This window comes from Ammospiza caudacuta, chromosome 12, assembly GCF_027887145.1.
Source record: "Ammospiza caudacuta isolate bAmmCau1 chromosome 12, bAmmCau1.pri, whole genome shotgun sequence".
Classification (NCBI taxonomy): domain Eukaryota; kingdom Metazoa; phylum Chordata; class Aves; order Passeriformes; family Passerellidae; genus Ammospiza; species Ammospiza caudacuta.
Genome location: NC_080604.1, coordinates 10,280,668 through 10,294,032, shown reverse-complemented (window position 1 = coordinate 10,294,032; position 13,365 = coordinate 10,280,668). Strand labels below are relative to the sequence as shown.

At 37.5% G+C, this 13,365-nt stretch overlaps 1 protein-coding gene across 1 annotated transcript in view; it reads left to right on the top strand.

Moving 5' to 3' along the window:
• IL17RD (interleukin 17 receptor D) overlaps window positions 1-13,365 on the top strand; it is a 43,071-nt gene that overhangs the window by 18,167 nt on the left and 11,539 nt on the right. The window contains exons 2-9 of the mRNA XM_058812915.1: window positions 4,493-4,550; window positions 7,749-7,874; window positions 9,682-9,800; window positions 10,447-10,567; window positions 11,594-11,638; window positions 11,733-11,884; window positions 12,257-12,322; window positions 13,166-13,220. Of these exons, the coding sequence (XP_058668898.1) occupies window positions 4,493-4,550; window positions 7,749-7,874; window positions 9,682-9,800; window positions 10,447-10,567; window positions 11,594-11,638; window positions 11,733-11,884; window positions 12,257-12,322; window positions 13,166-13,220 (742 nt within the window). The remainder of the gene's footprint in view (window positions 1-4,492; window positions 4,551-7,748; window positions 7,875-9,681; window positions 9,801-10,446; window positions 10,568-11,593; window positions 11,639-11,732; window positions 11,885-12,256; window positions 12,323-13,165; window positions 13,221-13,365) is intronic.

Below are 13,365 nucleotides of genomic sequence, written 5' to 3'. Positions count from 1 at the left end.
TGGTGTGGTAGGCTTTCTGTTTTCTTTTGTTCAGATGGGATATGCTGTGGCTCATGCCCTTCAGCCAGCATGTTTCACCTCCAAAATCCCCAAAGACCCCATGAAATGAGTATCCATGAATACCTGCCACGACCACTCCTCCCTCCCCTGGTGGGATTTAAGCCAGCAGCTGCTCAATTCAATATTTTTTTCTTGATAGGAGGACATTGAGAAAACCATATCTAGTCAAAATGGCAGGAGGGTTGTTCAGACAAAGTGTAATTACAAAATGTAGGAAGTCAACCATAAAATCATCATTGGTGGTTGGACTCGGTGATCTAAAAGTACTTTCCAACCTAAATAATGCTTCTGTTATTCTAAGATGTTCCTTCATGCTCACAAGTGATGGTTTTCTTCCCCAGCCAATATATTATTTACAATGAAGTAAAAGCAGTGCTTTGCCTTTGGTGTCTCAGGTGGAATTTGAAGTTCTCTGGAGACACAAGTTCAACTCCTCTGCAGCTGAACTTGTGTGCAGTGGCTCTGGATGAAGCAGTGAAACACTAAATAGGCACCAACAAAGAACCAGCCAAAATCTGTGAGCTTCTTGTAAAATGATGCTGCTTACATAATAACAAACACAAAAGATGCCAACTTAGTTTGGTTTTAACTTCTTTTACTATTTAGAAGAGTCTAGGTATGAAATAGGCATCAAGAAGTCTGTTGCATTAATTCACTTTAATTTACTTAAATTAAAACTTATTTCGACAGTGTTACTGAGAGGTGTTTAAAATGCTATTCCCATAATTTTTGCATGCAGTGCAGGAATATATAGATATAGATAAAGAGGTAAATCTGAACAAAATTCCTGGTTGCAGTCACACCAAGTTTGTAAGTAATAACGGTACAAACCCATCCACCAGGGCTTAGAATTCTTTCTGCAGAGTACACACAACAAACATCAACATGGATTGTGTATTGTGTTATATTCTCTTGAAAGCAATTCAAAATGCAGACATCTAAATAATTCAGATAATTCATCGTTTTACTGATGACTCTGGAAATAGAAAATATTTTTACTTGTTTGAAGGCATCAATAAAGCTTTGAAACAAGAAGAGCAGACGTCAGAAATAAAGCCCTTGTTTTACTGGGCAATGAGCATGATAAACATTGATTATTCATCTTGATGCTAAAGTTCAAAAACAATTGTGCCTTCAGTTTGCCTCATGGGAGTGTGAAATTAGGACCATGTGTGTGTTGATGAAGAACACGTGAAAGATGAATCATGATTACTGTTTTGGTCTGCTGCACAAGGCTGTGCTTGAGGGGTAGTGATTTCCTACCTCCTCTGCCAGATTGCTGTAATTAGTGCTAGCTCCTCTCTGTTTCCCTGTATTTATGTTCAAGTGGCTGCCTGACAGTGCCTAGTCACACACAGCAATTGGCTTTCTTGAATGAAAGTGTTTGCTCAACAGAAGAATGTTGGAGTGTATTTCAATGTTGTTTGAAATGAAGATTAGTTATAGAACTATTCTGAAATCACCCATCCATTTCTATCACCAGTGCTATCTCTGGCAGGAATTGCCAGGTATGAAAAATAGCTGTTTATTTCAAATAGGAAACACTGTATGTTCTAGGTTAAAAAGAAGAGGGAAAAGTTCAATAAAATCAAGCAGAGTTTTCATTTCATTCAACTGTGTTTAATTTATGCCTCTGGCAGCAGACATTAGTTAAATTTAACTTCTCTTGGAGGCACAATTAGTTCCTGTGGTTACAAATTTCATTTTAGCTTTATTTCTGGATATGTAATCCTAACTTTGTTCCTCTCTGGCCCAGTAATGGGTGAAAGAGTTGTCATGAGTGCATTTCATTACTGAGCTGTTACTATAAATGAGGGTTGAGTATTAGAAAAATCTAAACAAACAAGAATAGAGGTTAACTTCATACAATAGTCTTTGTCTTTATTAATACTTGTGCTCTTTCATGTTGAAAGATGGATGTTTAAATAAAATGAAGTGCCTGTACATGCCTTGAACATCCAAATGAGCTATTCATTGTTCAGCAGATGATGTGGATTGATCTCATTTAGATCTGTGCTGATTTGGGATATCTGGGGATCTTAACCTTAATTATTCAGGCTGTTTTTACAGATTGAGGAACAGATCCAGCGTTGATCTCTGTGATTTGAGATGTGGGATGGAAATTCTTCCTGTCTTGCTTGGCCAGTATAGATACAGGATTTGGATTTTAGCTTATCAGGTTTTCTGTGGAGTTCTGTGCTTTGAGCTCACATAATATGAGATTTAATGTGGCTAATGCCTCCTCTGCTCCCCCAGCTTTTTGACAAATAAGGTTATTTGTAATTTGTGTGCATTTCAACTTTGATTATCTGTTCAAAGATCAGTGGTCTAGAGTTCTTCAGAAAAGATGTTTTGGCTGTTTTCTTTCCTGTGTATTTCTTCTCAGTCTGCATGTATAGAAGTATGTAGACCACAGGGATATTTTAGGAAAAGCTCCAGGACACAAAGACTTGTTTTCTAGTAAAGTTCAGAATAAATTAAATTAAACAAATGGAAATTCAACAAATGTTCTTGGTTAATTAATGATAGAATCACAGAATGGTTTGGGTTGGAAGGAGCCTTCAAGATTATCTAATTCCAGCCCCCCTCCCATGGCAGGGACAATTAGCTAAGAATTCAGAACCCTGAGGCCAAACATTGGTATTTATAGTTTTGAAGTAGGATGCTCTAAACAAGTTCTCCTAGCTATAAGCCACCTAAATAGCAATTCAAAACCAAGGCAATGCTTCCTGGAAGAATATATTAATAAACTCCCAGGAGTAAGTCCTTGAGGGATGAATACTGCACTTGAGCATGATGAAATTATCTGAGCAGCTTACATGTTTTAATTTATAATTAAAATAACAATTATTAACTTCAATACTTTGGGGTGACCCTAATTCTCTCACTAGTTACTGCAGCCTTTTTGTACCTTTTCTACACTTGAGAGCAAACTTGTGCCACTAGTGAGTCTTATGTGCTGCAGAAGTTCAGCAGAGTCTGGCTTCTGTTATGTCTGTCTTTACATCTAAATTATCAATGCTTGTGGTATATTTCTTTATGCTTACACTGTTACATATTTTATGTCTAATCCCAGTAGAAATGCAATTAAAGGAGAAGTGTTGTCTCTTTATTTTAATAGAGCGTATAAAAATCCTATGTAATGAATTAAAACACATATGCTAATTTTCTGGAGTTTAGTAAATTTATGTCTCCCACAGCTTCAGCTCTAGGACAAAAGGAGGACAAGTAGCAATTGATTTGATGGTTTAGCTTCCTTTGTAAAAAGTCAGTAGTTACTTTTTGGTGATTTTTTAAATTAAATGAATAATGTCTTTGTTTTGCTGTAAGTGAAATGACATTTAATAAAGATTAGAGAAACAGAAAGTGAGTCAGACTAGAACAGGTATTAATAGAAAAGTTACAACTGAAAAGGAAGACTCCTTCCTGTTTCAGGAAGCTTTTCTGTATAACAACTGGTTCAATGCCAAACTAAATCAAACTTAAACAATTAAAGCTACCTAAGAAGAAAGTGAGATTACAAATTTAACTTGTAACAGTGCTATCAAAGTTTGAATTGCTTTCATCCTTTAGGAAGTGTTTTAGGTTTTTTTTTAACTTGACAACTCCTGCCTTGTTTTCCTTTGCACATTCTGGGTCTGACTGTGGAGAGTGCTCAGCCATGATCCTGACAACAGCTAATTCCTGCTACAAACCTTTTATACTGATGAGTTTTGCTGTTTGCATCGTAGCAGGGAACCCAGCTACAATTCTATGTAAATGGGTGGTATTTTTTTTTAAAGCTAATGGTAAATATGATGTATTTTGCCTTTCAGGGACTGATATTGTATCATAACAATCAGTATTCCTGTTCTCAGCTTGGTGTCTTGTGAGGGTGACGCTACATTGTGTGTTTCAAAACAATTCCAGTGCTTTCTGAAGGGGAAGGTGTTGCATGTGTGAGGGCCAGAGTTCTTTTCTCTAAGTACAGAAGAGGCAGCAGACTCATCAGCCTGGGGTTCTCCCTGGCAGAGCAGTTCTCTGTTTGCAGAATCTGCTCTAACAGTATTAGATAAAAGGAAAGGGTGTCTGAGGTGGCATGATGGGTTTCTGCAGTGTCACTCTCTTGGAGCTTCTGATGCTCTTTTTCATGGCTGTGAGTGGAAAACAGCTGTTTAGCTGATGTTCTCTTCTCTTGCATTCTGTTTCCTCTGGAATTGGTTTGTCATTAAACCAATTTGGTTTGTCATTAAACCTTGATTAAAGGTATGGTTTTTGTACGTACACAATTCACCTAGATGGTGGAAGTTGAGAATATCACATAATTTTTCTCCCAAAAATAAGGTTCTATGATTCCCATCTGCTGGGCAGATCATACTACCTCAGCCACGATTTCATGTCTTCATGCAAATGCTACATTCAGATTTTCCATATCTTTGTTTTGTCTCTGCAGGGGCTGTCATCAATCACTAAGAACAATGGACTGCTCAACATCACCTTTAAATATGACAGTAAGTTGAAAATCTGCACTATATTCACAGAAATCAAGGACTCCATCACAGTTGTCAATATACAACAACGTGTCTTAATATGGCTCTAAGAATGGCATAAGCAAAATAATGTCAAAATATTGACATACTTTTAAAATCTAGAAAATTTGTGTCTGCTGGGTCTGGTAGATGTTCTCCTGTGTTTCACTGATAATGAAACTGTCTAACAATCTGTAATAGTTTCTCCTTCAGGTTGGCCTACATAATTTGCTCAGTATTTCACTGGAACATTATAGAAAATTATTTTATTCTGTGAAAAGTATAGTCACTGTACACACAAGGACATAGGAAAGGATTATTTTGAGCTTTCCGCAGCTTTTCTCTGATGTGTCATTTTGGGTGAAAATAGCATAATGTGTTTCTCGAGGTAGAAAATGTGTTAGTTTGTATTTGTATACAGGTAATCTATTTAAAAATTTTTCTTTGCAAGTATTAATATTGAACATGAATATTGAATAGCTTCTTTTCATTTGGTTGAATCAGTGGGAACCTTTCATTAGCTCCAGGCCCAGGCCAATGGAACACTGCTGTGTGCATTTGCAGTGCAGAGAGGTGGTTCAGAACTGCAGCAGCTGTGCTGGGCTTTGCAGCTAAACTGAGATAAAATCATCTCTGGCATAGTGACAGTGCTAAACAGGTGGGGCAGTAATGCTTCAGACTTCTTCAAACATCTGCTAAATGGCTGTATCTTATTGCTGGGGGTTATTTTAGGTGTTTTATCATCTTTGCTGTCTAGTTGTCAAAGCAGGACTGCTAACTACATTAAGAATTCATCCTTATGTGGGCAGCTAGTGGCCATCATGTATAAACTCAGTGTACAGTCAGGACAAGGTTCTAATTTACATTAAAACAATGTTTGTTTTAATGCCAGTACAAGTCATAGGTGGTTATTTCTGCCTACCCAAAGAAGTTACCTCAGATGCAGAATGTAGGTAAAGTTTCCTCATAGAGAGCCTGCGTCAGGAAGCCTAACAATAGTGATTTGTTTAATTCTCATCATCCTTTTACTCCTCTATTTTTATGTTAATTCCTGAATTTGAAATCCTTCACTGTGAATTTTTTAAATCTAATTTGACCTTAATTCATAAAATGAGTAAAATTTCAGTGTGTCAGATTGTACAAGATGTAAGTGATCACTACAGAAGAAATAGGTTTTTTTTTTTAATCTACATAACAAAAATTAGGAAATGGTACCAGTCAGAACAGAGATCCCACATTTAGTTAACACAATGAGTCTGTTTAAATCCCAGTATGTGTCATGTTTTTTCCATTAATTCTGGCACTAGAAACTGTGTTTAACCAATGAGAAATATTAATTCACAATTCTGCTGGCACTGTGTGCTTCCTGCACAAAGGAGTTATTTGAGTTCTGCAGGACTAGGAAAGGAGTTTGCTGATATGAAGACTAAAGAGCTCATATGGTATGGAAATATGTGTTTACCTTTAATAAGCCAGCACAAAGGAAAATTTGGCTTGCTGACTGTGGTTTGAAGGCTCTTATTTTGCTGCTGAGCAGCTCTAGGAAAATGTGTTTTATGATGCTAAATTAGTTAGTTACATTATTTATTCAGGTGAAAAGACATATCTGTATTTTTAGTATGTCACTTGTATTCAAGTAAAAGAAGTGCTTTCCTAAAAAGTGTGATTTTTCCATGCTGTTTTCCTCCTAAAACTGTTGTTCTTTATAACTGTGAATCAGTAACTTGCAGTAAAACTTCAGGCATTTGTGCTGTATTCCATTTTGGCAAATTGTCATTTGACCATAAAATTCTGGTAACCAGGATCCAAAATCTTGGGCTTGCTATTAATTAGATCCAGACCTAGGAAAAACCAGTTACTTCAGACTTTCCATTGAGAGAGATCCTCTATTCTCCTAGGAGGAAGTTCATGCTGTCCCTGAGTTCCCTCATAGCAACTGAGCCCTACAAACAGTGGAGTCAGCACCAAGCACCAGCTTTTGTAAAGGGCACTGTTGTACTGTTCTGTTCTTATGTCTCTGACAGTTACAGAAAAGACCCCTTGCCATGGTTATTCATAGTAAAAAGCCATTTTCTAAATCTCCTTTACAGTTAATAATTTTTCTTTCCTTGCCTTTAAGATCACACCTCTGAATTAAAATCAAATTTCCTGTACTGGTGTATCATAGCACTTGATTTTTCATGTTTCCTTTCTACAAGTTCTCTATAGATGAATACATAGCATATAAATTAAGTCAGTTTTTTAATTAATCATCAGTCAGTAATATACAACCTGCTGATCATTTTCTTCTGGATTTTGTTACTTTCACTAGTCCAGAAACAGAATGTTTGTTTTTGCACACCCATCTTCATGTATACTCTGCTCCAGAACTAGTGAATTCCCTACCTGCTGCTTCTCTTCCTGCCACAAAATATGAGCCTAAATATTGTAAAGCTTTAAAAGGAATAAAATTTGGGGTTGTTTTCTTCTTTTAAAAAGAACAAGTTCAACAACAAACTCAGGAATCTTTTGTTTATGTTTTGTTTTCTTGATTAAAGCTAAAGCTGTGGCAGTGTAATTTTAGGGAATAAACTGTATTTTGTGAGGATAGCAAGACAAAACCAGTCCTGAGTGAAGGCAGTGGCAGCTAAGTGGTCTGTAGGGCTGTGGCTGCAGAATGGAAGGCAGATAGGAGATGGATTTAAGCAGCAGGTTCTTTGTGGTCAGGATCAAGCAGGATCGTGGCTAAAAGCACTTCTTGAGCAGTTCTCAAGTTCTCATGGTTTATTGTTCTCAGATGTGCCTGATCCTTGACCAACATCCTCTAGCTTTGGACACTGTACATGAAGAAAATTAATGGCAGCCTATAGTATTTAGGACAGCTAGAAGGAAAAGTTGTTCTCTTTTGGGAGTCCCAGTGCTGTGATGGGGGACAGGTTACACTGGTGGTAGGAACTGGTAACACCCTTGGGAGTCCTGTGAACTCTGGGTTGGCAACAGGGAAAGTGATCATGCTCAGTGATTTGTGAGGTTTTGAGGGGTTTTGGGTCCTGAGACAAAAACTTAATCTAGATATGATTTGTAGTCCTTGTAGAAAATAATGCACTGGTACTTTTACTTTGCTCAGGCTTGAAGACATGTTAGGGGATCTATGTCAGCTAGAATGTTTTTCCTGAAGTGTTTCTTTGTCCATGTTTTTAGACTGCACTCCTTACCTGAGTTCAGTGGGCAGACACGTGATTGGAGATGTGCAGAACATCACTATCAGTCAGTTTGCATGCCAGGAGCAGGTGGCTGTGATGATCCTTTGGACAGCAAATGCCATTGGTAAGTTCTAGAGGGAGATGGAGTCATTGAGCAGGGGTTTGGTAATAACTTCATGCTCATAGGTATTAAATCAAATAATTAAATTATGCTTGGAGTCATTGATGCAAACTGCCTAAGAAGAAAGGAATTCTTAACATCTTTGCAAAGATTTTTTTTTCTGGTTTGCTTCAAAAACACCCTTAAAACTGGGATGTTCTCTGCAGTCATACACAGCTTTTTACTATCCCAGCTTAGTGAATTCCTGCTCTTCAGAACTGTGAAACTGTCCCTGATTTAATTTTCTGCCCTAAGGCTTTGGTGCATTTCAGTGACATTGAATTTAGTTCCTGATACACTTAAAGGGTTTTTAAGATGCAGATTGTCTTACAGGTGGAAAACATTATCTAATCACAGCTATACAGACTTCAATGTGTTTCCTTGCCAGGTCTGGTGATTAAGAGTATTCCTCAATTACTTCAGTGCCACTGGAAGTACCTTGTTGCCCACTAGAGCAGTAGTGTCCAAAATTGAGGATGCGCAGAAATCCATTTCCACTGAGAAACTTATTTCTGGGCTTTAAAAAATATGTGAGAATTCCACTGAATTCTGCAGAACTGTGCAGTTGAAGGCATTTGGTAATCCTCAGCTGCAGAATTAAACATCCATGGGAAACAAAGCCTGGTGTTCTTCCTTGTGATCACCAGAGGTAAATCCTTTGGAGAGCTTGAGGACAGAACTGCAGTTCAGAATCTTGGGTAACCTGGGAACTGGGCACTTTCAGGGTCTTTGTGTAAGGACAAATAGTGCTTTTGTTCCATGAATGCTAAGAACACATTTGGCAACACTTTATCTTCTACAAAATTATGTAAGATTAAGCAAAACACACAAACCTGTGAAAACCAGTGAACCAGAGGAGGTGGTGTAAAATGATACATTTGGAATTTTATTTTTTGGGCTGACAAGCACAGCATAAACTGAGTCCATTTTGATTTATGTAGCATTTAGCTTACAAAAGCTGTGTCTGTGTCATTGATAAATATGTGTAATGCTGTTGAAGAAATGCAATTAGCTGGAGTAGTGAGAGTGAAAGAGCTGAGCAGTGCCTTTGATACCCGAGCCACAAAACTGTCACAGGGTAACACTGGCATTTTCCTGGGATGCTCACATCACTGTGACTCAGTTTAGTCATATCATGAAGTAATTCTCTGATGAGAACATTGTAAAGACACTGTGTTAAGTTGCAGTAGAGTAACTTGAACAAAATGGGTGTAGTTCTGGCAGCACTTATGAATAACTGGAAGTATACATGCACTGGAATAAATTCCATTCCATTTAAGTCAAGTTTTCTGTTAGCCCTTACTGTACTAGAACTAAAGAAGTTGAAACAATTGTTACCATTTTAATCTGGTAGTCTCAGAGATGATAGTAAAATTTATAAAGGACTATTTCTATAATTTACCACAATGTTATATTTGATTGTAAAATGGAAATGCGAAGTAACTGTGAAGTATTTCTGAAAGTGAAGAAGGTACTGATAACTTAAGATTGCAGTGGTAATTTGGAAGCCCCTGATGAGACATGGGCCCCTCTGTTCCAAGCATTACACAAGTGTGCAGTGATTGTAGCCTTGGCCAAAGACTGAACTCTAGATAGGCAAGATGGAATATGCAGAACTGACATACAGCAACAGCTATTAAATACAAACATGTTTCATATGACTGATAAGGTTTATTCTTAAAAACAAATTAAATATATTCAAATTGCATTAAATACCACATGATGCATTTTGAAATATTAACCTTCTGTTGAAATGCCCTGCTGTTTGTAGGGATTGAATACCTGAAGGGATTTCGAGTAATACTTGAGGAGTTAAAGTCAGAGGGAAGACAATGCCAGCAGATGGTTTTAAAAGATCCAAAGCAGCTCAGCCCCAGTTTTAAACGAACAGTAAGTGCTTTGTTTCAAGAGAAGTTTGTCTTGTTTGACTTTGAGTAGTCTTGAAGGAGTTTATCATCCTAGAATGGTTTGGGTCATTAAAGGTTCCATGGGCAGGGACACCTCCTACCATCCCAGGGTGCTCCAAGCCCCATCCAGCCTGGCCTGGACACTTGGAGGGATGGGGCATTCACAGCTTCTCTGGGCAACTTGTGCCAGGGCCTCTCTTCCTTCACACTGGAGGATATTAGATATTCTTCCCAATCTCTAATTTAACCCTTCACTCTGTCAGTTTGAAGCCATTCCCTCTTGTCCTATTGCTCCATGCCCTTGTAAAAGAGCTGGTTGGTTCCCAAAAGTATTATTGGTGAAATTAATGATAGTTGTTGCTTTAGAGACAGATCTTTTTCCTTTTGATAGAAACTTTTCTGAAGCTGGGAACTGCCATTTTGTACATGGAGTGCAAATGCACATCTGTAATAGTCTGCATCCAACTATGGATTGAGATTCCCCATGTCAGTTTGGAATAGAGGGGTAGAAAAAGGATTCTTAATGTATAAATTTCAGCCTTTGATTGCAAAATTGTGGGCTTGTTTTGAAAAATACTTTCAGCTATGATTATTGATTTTAAAATATGTGCAATCTTGTCTTTTTGTAGGGAATGGAATCTCAGCCCTTTGTAAACTTGAAGTTTGAAACAGATTACTTTGTAAAGATTGTTCCTTTTCCTTCCATTAAAAATGAAAGTAATTATCACCCATTTTTCTTCAGAACTAGATGTAAGTATTGCACATAATATGGTGTTGCATATATTGTAGTGTTGCATTTTGTATAGTATTGCCTATCATCTCTTCAGTGAGCCTCCCCTCAGTGTTTTGGTTTTCCCAGCAAAGGAATGTAGTGGGTGATGATGTTGGGTGAGTCTGGGTTAAGTAGTTACTGACACTGTTGTGGAGGGAAGATCTGGGTGTTAAGCAGAAATAATTTGCATGCCATAGATAAATCTGTGGTGTGTGATCATAAGTGTTAGGCAGCAGCCAGAAGAGAAGTGTCAGCTAGGCCTGAGATTATCTCAGGTTTGCCTGGAGCAGGATTGTTCCTGTGGTTCTCAGGTAGCTCCTGAAGATGGTTTGCTCCTCTCTGGACATTGTGAAGAAGGGCAGGTTGTTTTTTTCCTTTGAGATTACAATTTAACAACAGCTATCCAAAGACAGATGTGGAGGAGGACATCTAAAATTAGACAGCAGTACATCAAGTTGGGTTTCTGCAATTACTTAGCAATTCTCGCTGGAGGTGGAGAGAAGAAATTTGAATAAGCTCCCCAGTGCTCACACAGTATGGTGAGAAACTGCAAGTACCCTTTGGAGTGAACTGTTGATATTTGTCTTGCTAAGGGTTTTTTTCCATATAAAACTTGCTTTTCAAGTCTGTCTGTTAACACAGACCACTGTACCATTGGTAGTAGTGCTCAGCATACTTACTTATTCTGACTAAATACATTTAAGACTAGTTTTAACTTCCTCTCCTGATGTGCTGTGCCTGGTGTTTTCCCTTCTGTCTCACTAAGAAATGTGATGTTCAAATGAATGGATCTGTGTTTCTCATATAAAGATGAGAAGGGACTTGAAATAATAACAAAGGAGTCGAGTTTGCAAAATGCATTTAGTCCAGGCATATTAGAGTCTGGGAAAGAAGTGAGAGTTCTCAAAATTATGAACTCCATACTTTGGCCCTTCTTCTTTTTCTGTTTAAATAGCATAGCAGTTTGATACTGTATAATTAATGTCTTTTCTCTGTATTTGTAGCATGTGAATTGTTGCTACAGCCAGAAAACCTTGTCTGCAAACCTTGTAAGTAAAATGTAATATTTCTATATATTAATCTTTTAAAAAGTTTCTGTACTTGAAGAGTCATTTTGCAATTCATGAATATCTCCTCTGACAGACTGGAAGCCAAGGAATGTGAATGTTACCCAGCAAGGTTTTAACATGCAAGTGTCCTTTGATCATGCCCCTCACAACTTTGGGTTTAGGTCCTACTTTCTTCACTACAAACTGAAGCATGAAGGACTGTTTAAGCAAAAGACCTGCAGACAGGTACGTGGCTGAGTTTTGTAGCTCTTCAAAACACAGCACCTGTTAATATGAGGTGTTCTAAGGTTTTACAGAAACTTTAAAAACTTAATATAAAATAGTATCAGTTTTAAAATTGTAAAACCATTTGGAGCTATTTGTAAATAACAGTTGTGCTGTGATAGCACTCATCAGTCACAGCCAGGCTTGGGGACTCCATTGGGCCTGGATAACACAAGTCAGTTCTGCAGGCAGACAATTGTATCTGTGAATGGGCAGACTGAGTTCTGAGGTGTGTTAATACAAAGTGCACTGCCTATTTCTACATCAATGTGAATTCTTTATTAGGTTTTCAAAGTATGTGAATTGCTTGCAAAGTATTCTTTCTTTATGTAGGAGCAGAACACAGACACTACAAGTTGTGTTCTTCAGAATGTGTCTCCAGGGGATTATATCATTGAGGTAACATTTCTAAACAGTCTTGTGTAGCACACCTAAGTGAATGTGTTAATGGGAAAATGGAATAAAATTAAAATGTTTCAAATCACACTGGTAGAATTGAACTCCAGGTATCCCTACTGAAGTAGCTTGGGCAAGTAAATTATCTAGAATGATGCCTTTTTTGGGCTTACCTAGAAACAGAGGCCAGACAAAGTTAGAAGAATAAAAGCAGAGATATTTAATGAAGGGCCTTCTGGTATATTAAGGGCGGGGCTAACCCAAAAGGGATGGTGGTCAGGAGTTTTTTCAGACAGATATAAGTTTGGTCCATTTACATATCAGGGCTTAATCCTTCAATTACAGCTTCAGGTAATGAAGTCAAATTCCCCCAGTTTGCTCCCCCTCAATTCACTTTTGTTATACCTTTTGGGGCCTGAGGCTGTAGGGTGTCCTTGGATCACTGCCCCAGAGGGTTTGTCTAACCAGAATGTGAGGACAGTTAATTAGCACTTCATATGGAGTTTAGTTATGCACTAATGTGGTACAGCATGAATGCATAAAAATACAAAGGCTAGAATCTCCAGGCATCAGAATGCTCTTGACCTTTCTTCCATAGCTTTGCTTCCATGAGTGCACAGCATTTTGTGCCTTAAACTGAAGTTGTGGGCCTGCATAATTCCTGGACTTCAGTTTTTATTTTTTTTTAATTGGAATTCTCATTCTTGGTCAATTTTTATTATACTAGTTTGTGCTGCTTTTTATTTTTAACTATTTGAACAGTACCTTTATTCACATTTGGTCATAAAAGCTGTTACAGTTATTTTCATATTGCAAAAAATAAAATTAATCTTTTACTTTTTCAAGCTGGTTGATGACACTAATACAACAAGGAAAACAATGCACTATGCACTAAAACCAGGTATGAATTCTGTTTTTTAAACAATATTTAATGTACTAATTTGGATTCAGTTTTAATTATGTTGGAATTAAATCTCTGTCTGACTTTGTCTGTTTGCCATGATCTAGATTATTGAGATAATTGTGCTGTGCTTTTTTGACCTAAT